Here is a 6,815-nt window from a genome sequence, read left to right on the forward strand (position 1 = left end):
TTTGGGGGCGGTCCGATTAGAGGAAGGACAGAGCCGAAGGGGGTGGATTGTGATGTCCCACATTGGCCTTCTTGCTGTTCCCCGAAGCAGGTAGACACGAGGCGATGTGCAGTAAGGACACTGGTCCCAAAGGGGTGGATTTGGGGGCGGTCCCACATCGATTGGAGGAAGGAAAGAGACACATTTTAAAGCGTTGAAGGCAAGCTCGAAAGGGAAAATCTAAAAAGAAAATATCTGCTAGCGGTGGATCTGGATTGTTACATATCGTCCACCTTAGCTCGTTAGTAGTTATCGTCCACTCTAACTCCACACGTATTATTGTCGGTCTCATCGTTTGATCTAATAACTATAGTAATTTGATGTAGATGTAAATTATCCAAGGATAAAAAAAAAAAAAAAATCAATTAATGAATTAAAAGTTTAAAATATTTTTAAAAAACTCAATTATTGTTCATCAAAAACATAATTAGTCTTTTTCTCATTTTATAATTTTTAAAAAAATTCCATTATCTGAAACCATTTCTGGAAGTAAAAGCAAAAGAAGCACCATCGTCTTCTTCATAGGTTTGCGTATAAGCAAAATCCCCAAATCCCCAAATCCCTAAATCCTTCCTTCTTCAATCCGTTATTTAAATCTCCCAAATTCCTCTGCAACCACCACCCAATGCCTCGATCAAAGCCAAAAACAAGAACAACCAGAAAACCATCAATCAAATCCCCACTTCAATTAATGGCCGCCTCCGCCACCGAGAAAACCCTAACCGGCGTCGGAAACCTAATTCGCCTCCTCCCCACCGGTACTGTCTTCCTCTTCCAATTCCTCAGCCCAATCCTCACCAACAGCGGCCAATGCGAACCAATCAACAAATCTCTCTCTATAATTTTGATCCTCTTCTGTGGTCTCTCCTGTTTCCTCTCCTCCTTCACTGACTCCTACACTGGCGACGACGGTGCCCTCCACTGGGGCTTCGCGACCGCTTCCGGAATGTGGCCGTCGCCGGAGTCCAAGGTGGATCTGTCACCCTACAAGCTTAGGGCAGGGGATTTCGTACACGCAACCTTTTCGGCTCTGGTTTTTGGAGCTTTGGTGGTTCTAGACTCCGATACTATGAAGTGCTTCTTCCCGAGCTTTGCGGCAGCAGATAAATTGTTGGTTCAGGTTCTGCCGCCGGTCGTCGGAGCGGTTTCCAGCGTTGTGTTTGTGATGTTTCCTAATACTCGCCATGGCATCGGGTACTATGATTCCTCTGCAACTCCCGGCGGCGCTAATTCGCCGCTGGTTCGGAGAGGTGCCTGAGGTTTCCTCTGGCCACAACATTTCTAAACGTATTTATAACGAAACTAAAAGATTTCCGTTTGAAAGGTGAAAGGGATGTTTGGGTGTCTAAATATGTAATTTTACAAATTTAATTATTTGAAGCTTTTAATTATATTTTGATTAAAGAAGGTCGGTATATGCCAATATGGGGATTTAATTGTGTTTGGATCGATAAAATACCCGCAAATTTTAATTTTAGTAATTTTTTAAAAAAAAGTTAAATTACATATTTACCCTTAAATGTCAAATTTGTGTCCATGTAGTTAAAGAATCTTACGATGAAGCTGAAGAAAGAAAGTTGCTCGTTTTTTATTGTTAAAATGTATGGTAGAATGATAACATACCATTAAGTCAACAGATCCTCTCAGTTGAAAGATCTCTTGTACGGATAGTACACGTTCCAGTTCAACGTACATAATTCTAAATGTTTTGTTATGAAAAATACCTCGTGTGATGACTTATTGCACGTAGAAAAACAATTTAATGACTATCGATTAGATTTAGCCCAAATTTCCAAATGGTACAAACTGATATAACTTTTGTATAAGTAATCTAAGTATGTATCAATGACATCCCTAATGAAGAACATGTTTGAGTCAACCTTGCAACCCTTTGCTTTAAATCCTTATGCCTTCTGCTTGCTTTCTGTCCTATTCTTACAAACTCGCCTTAACAATGTGGTGATCGGAAGTACGGTTTCAACGAAACGACCAAGTAAGTCATCAAGCTAATTAACTAAATATAACCGCACGAACGTTCTAGGAATATCGAAATCTAAGAACAAAAAGAGATAAAGACAAAGGAGAAGGAGTTCCTTCCTTTCCAGAACAGCTTCCAGCAATGAGCTACAATAATCATGCAGTCTGCTGTGGGTTGTGTATCAAGAAGGTTGGATGTCGAATGACGACTCCCAGCTTCAACTCTGTTCATTCGTTAATAAACAATGTATCGAGAAGGTTGGATGTCGAATCATCGATCGTTCCCTCGTCAAAGAAGCCTTTCGAAGCATTATCCCGCCTGGACTTTCGCTCTTCAACAATAGATTCTTCTGTTTCAGGGCAATAATTCCGCTTGCCTTGCTTTACTGGTCTTTCGGCCACTATAAACTTGTTACCATCACGACATCGTTCGGGAAAGCCTGCCCAAACTGAAAAACATGGTTGATGAGAGGTCAATAATGTCTAGAAAAGGGGACAAGTATCATTTCCAGTTCATCAAATAAGGCATAACCAACCTGATTTTCACTTAAACCTCCAATATAAACACACAAGAAAGAACCCTAATATAGTAACAGGAGATGTAGCCAAATCTGGAAGCTGTTTTTGAAAAGACTCAAATCCAATAATATCATATTTTTGAAGAACTTCAATTTCCTTTAGTTTGTTCTCATAGGTGACGTATCTTTTCAAAACAAACTAACTTGTTCTTCCTTTGGGCTCATAAATCCAATAATAACAAGCTACCATATCACTGTTCTTAAAAACAAGAGGGAAAAAAAAATGGATCAGCTCCCAACATGCTCGAATTGTTTCAATATCATGAAAAAAATTAAACGAACAATTTTCTCAAATTGCAAGTTGAAAAAACATAATAATTATAGAAACGCATGTGTGAGATCCCACATCAGTTGGGAGAAGAACGAAACATTCTTTATAAGGGTATGGAAACCTCTCCCTAACAATCACGTTTTAAAAACCTTGAAGGGAAGTCTGAAAGGGAAAGCCCAAAGAGAACAATATCTGCTAGCGGTGGGCTTGGGTATTACAAATGGTATTAAAGCTAGACAATGGGCGATGTGCCAACAAGGAGGCTAAACTCCGAAAGGGGGTGGACACAAGGCAGTGTGCCAGCAAGAACGCTGGGCCCCAAAAAGGAGTGGATTGTGAGATCCCACATCGGTTGGGGAGGAGAACGAAGTATTCTTTATAAGGATGTGGAAACCTCTCCCTAGGAGACGCGTTTTAAAAACCTTGAGGGGAAGCCCAAAGAGAACAATATGTACTAGCGGTAGACTTGTGCCGTTACAAATGGTATGAGAGCTAGACACCAGGCAATGTGCCAGCAAGGAGACTAAGCCCCCAAAGGGGGAGGACACAAGACGATATGCCAGAAAGGACGCTGGGTCCCGAAAGGGGGTGGATTGGAAGATCCCACATCGATTGGAGAAGGGAACGAGTGCTAGCAAGGATGCTAGGCCCTGAAGGGGGTGGATTGCGAGATCCCACATCGGTTAGGGAAGAGAACAAAGTATTCTTTATAAGGGCGTGGAAACCTCTCCCTAGTAGATGCGTTTTAAAAACCTTGAGGGGAAGACTGAAAGAAAAAGCCCAAAGAGAACAATATCTGCTAGCGGTGAGCTTGGGATATTACAACTTGATGACCATAAGAGGATAATTTATCGATCCAAGATGATCATTAATATCAAGCATGAGTGCTATTACAAACTGCAACATCATTTGATTCAACCAAGCCATACTTATTCCTAGGACACAGTTTCCTAAGTTTCAGCTTGAAGGGATCATTTCCCATAATGAACTGATTCAGAACTCAGAGAAAGGGATCAAAATAATCAGATCAGATAACTGCCCCTCCTTACATACTTTTAAGATATATATGCATTTCTTCCTAAAGTCCTTTCATCGATCACGTAATTTTACAGTACTCATGATTTTACATGGTAAAAAACCAAACGTATCAAACCGAAAATATTAAGAGAGACTGGTAATTCTTATAGGTGATATAGATTAGACATGTATTTAAAAGAAACTCAAAAGGGGGAGATGAAAATGCAACAGTTCTGAGTATTAATTACCACCAAAATGATGTAGGACAATTGAAGCAGCTACAGTGACATTCAAAGAAGCGGTGCCGACACCATATTGTGGGATGTAAATGAAGAAGTCGCAGATTGCACACTCTTTAGCAGAAAGCCCTGTTCCCTAGAAATATCATATGCATATAAACATCAAAAGGGTGTCTCCTTGATGAATTAGTGTATCAAAATATTATTCCCAAATGATTCTGATCCAATTCAATCTTGAAGATCATGCTACTAACTAACTCACAATGCCTAGAACATCATAGAGACGTGGACTTAACAGAAAAGGCAAGAGATCTAAAAGGACATATTAAATCCTAATGACATCACATCAAGAAATGGAAGAATAATCCATCACAGAAACTATGATTGCCAGAGGAACTTTAAGTAATTATCGTTTATTTTTTTCATCAAGGAATCGGAGTTCACTCTTTGCATTATACTCATGGCCTCCTAACTAATCTCACAAATTTTAAGGATATGTGTAACCGCTAAACTCCACTACTAGCAGATATTGTCTTCTTTGAGCTTTTGGGCTTTCCTTTTCGAGATTCCATTCAAGATTTTTAAAACGTGTCTGCTAGGGAAAGATTTCCACACCCTTATAAAGGGTGTTTCATTCTCCTCTCCAACCCCCAACCGATGTGGGATCTCACAATCCATCCCTTTCAGGACCCAGCATTCTCGCCAACACTTGTTCCCTTCTCCAATCGAGGTGGAATCCCTCAATCCACCCCTTTCGAGGCTCAGCGTCCTTTCTGGCACATCATCTTATGTCCACCCCCTTCAGGGGCTTAGCCTCCTTGCTAGCATATCGCCCGGTGTCTAGATCTCATACCATTTGTAATGGCCCAAGTCCACCGCTAGTAGATATTGTCTTCTTTGGGGTTTCCCTTTTGGGCTTCTCCTCAAGGATTTAAAACGTGTCTGTTAGGGAAAGGTTTCCACACCCTTATAAAGTGTGTTTTGTTATCCTCCCCAATCGATGCGGGATCTCACAACGTGAGTAAGAAACCGAGTTGTAATTGAGAAAAATGAAAGAATTAATGGGAGACAATAAGCTCTTCACGTCCTATGTATAATGGAATTAGAGAAGAACTTATTAACTGGCAGCAGGATATGGTGATTAATAAATGCAATAAAAAATGGAATTCCAACGCAAAAACCAACCTCGTTGCCGAGAAGAAAAGCGGTGCTCCTCTTGAAAGGATGCTGATTGACAGCCACGGCGTTATCAGTGATCTCCACGCCACATATATCACAGTCCTTCTCCTACAGACACAGATGGAAAAAAATTCAAATTTCAAAACAAACCCATAACCTAATCGAGACCGATGAAGGGAAGAAAGAAAGAGGGAAGAACCTGAAGGAAATTTCGGGCGTCGAGAAGGGAATGAAAATGACGGAACCGGACGTGAGAAGTGGAACCATGGCTACCGAAGGCGTTGAAGTCCCGACGGCCGACGAGGATGACCTCCGATACACCGAACGCGGTGGCGCTTCGGGCCAATGTGCCAACGTTGTGCCTTTTGGCTATGTTATGTACGACGACATAGCTTTCGAACCCCATTTCGAATTCAATGGCGATGAAATGATTGAAGAGAAAGTGATGGGGTTTACGGATTGAGGGTTTTGACAGAGCCTGCAACTCAGTTCTGGCGGCGGATCGAAGAAGAAGGAGCGGTTCACAGTTCAGCCTGGCCCTGGCGTCTGATGAATTCTTTTCAATACGGTGTCGTTTCGTGGCTGTTCGCACTACCGTTAAACGCTAATTTTAATTTAGTATTTAAAATTTTTAAATTTTCCAATCTTATATATATAATTGCAAATAAGAGACTTCAAATTTTTCTCTCTTACCCATTTAATTTCTTTTTGTTTTATTGTTTGTAATTAAGCTTGGAAATACTATTTTACCCTTGAATTTCTTTGAAAAAGGGTTTTTTACGAATATTATAGATTCGAATCTCGACTAAAGGTTAAAAGCATATATGTCTTATCCAATCGAGTTACGCTCGTATTATCATAAACATAAACGTTTTATAACCGATGTTTCTAGTAGCTAGATTTTGGGCGTTTTGGGGGGATGGGCATTTTATAACCGACATTTCTAGTAGCTAGATTTTGGGGGGATGGACGTTTTATAATCAATATTTCTAGTAGCTAAATTTTGGGCGTTTTGGGAGAATGGGCGTTTTATTGGACATTTTGGGAGAACGCGCGTTTTATAACTGATATTTCTAGTAGCTAGATTTTGGGGGAACGGGCGTTTTATAACCGATATTTCTAGTAGCTAGATTTTGGAGGAATGGGCGTTTTATAACCGATATTTCTTGTAGCTAGATTTTGGGCAATCTAATCATTGGTTAGTTCAAAACCTTCCCATTGGTATCTCTAATTCTTAGACTAGTTCATTCAATAATCGAATAATCTTATGCTAAAATAATTACAATAAAAATTGATTTAGGGTCTAGAAAGTCAAAAAAAAAAAAAATCATAAAATTAAAATTTTCAATAAACCTTTTTTTATATATAACAGGGGGGAAAATCCTAATCTAAAAAAAATATTCAGCAAAAATATTGGATTTTGAAATAAAAGGATAAAATGAAATTCACAAGATTTAATTGATAAAAAAAAAAAAAAAAAAAAAAAAAAAAAAAAAAAAAAAAAAAAAAAAAAAA

General features: G+C 39.5%; 2 protein-coding genes across 3 annotated transcripts in view; one reads left to right on the forward strand and one right to left on the reverse strand.

Annotated features, from left to right (window-relative positions):
* Window positions 1-502: 502 nt before the first annotated feature.
* Window positions 503-1,514, forward strand: LOC111456470 (protein DMP2-like). Its single transcript, XM_023098376.1, has one exon. It carries the CDS (start codon window positions 665-667, stop codon window positions 1,295-1,297), a length of 633 nt encoding a protein of 210 aa, XP_022954144.1. The 5' UTR covers window positions 503-664; the 3' UTR covers window positions 1,298-1,514.
* Window positions 1,515-1,788: 274 nt separating this feature from the next.
* Window positions 1,789-6,815, reverse strand: part of LOC111456233 (putative TrmH family tRNA/rRNA methyltransferase) — a 5,778-nt gene continuing 751 nt past the window's right edge. Inside the window, exons 2-5 of one of the 2 annotated variants that reach the window (XM_023098152.1) lie at window positions 5,500-5,904; window positions 5,307-5,408; window positions 4,131-4,257; window positions 1,789-2,465 (exon numbers count right to left, since the gene is read on the reverse strand). In XM_023098152.1, coding sequence (XP_022953920.1) covers window positions 2,245-2,465; window positions 4,131-4,257; window positions 5,307-5,408; window positions 5,500-5,904 — 855 coding nt within the window. In that variant the 3' untranslated portion in view covers window positions 1,789-2,244. The remainder of the gene's footprint in view (window positions 2,466-4,130; window positions 4,258-5,306; window positions 5,409-5,499; window positions 5,905-6,815) is intronic. The other variant, XM_023098081.1, reaches the window with a different exon arrangement.

This window comes from Cucurbita moschata, unplaced genomic scaffold (assembly GCF_002738365.1).
Source record: "Cucurbita moschata cultivar Rifu unplaced genomic scaffold, Cmos_1.0 Cmo_Scf00001, whole genome shotgun sequence".
In the NCBI taxonomy this organism is placed as follows: domain Eukaryota; kingdom Viridiplantae; phylum Streptophyta; class Magnoliopsida; order Cucurbitales; family Cucurbitaceae; genus Cucurbita; species Cucurbita moschata.

Excerpts from the sequence above, each read along its gene's own strand:
- LOC111456470 (XM_023098376.1), top strand. The coding sequence starts at position 665 with ATGCCTCGATCAAAGCCAAAAACAAGAACAACCAGAAAACCATCAATC.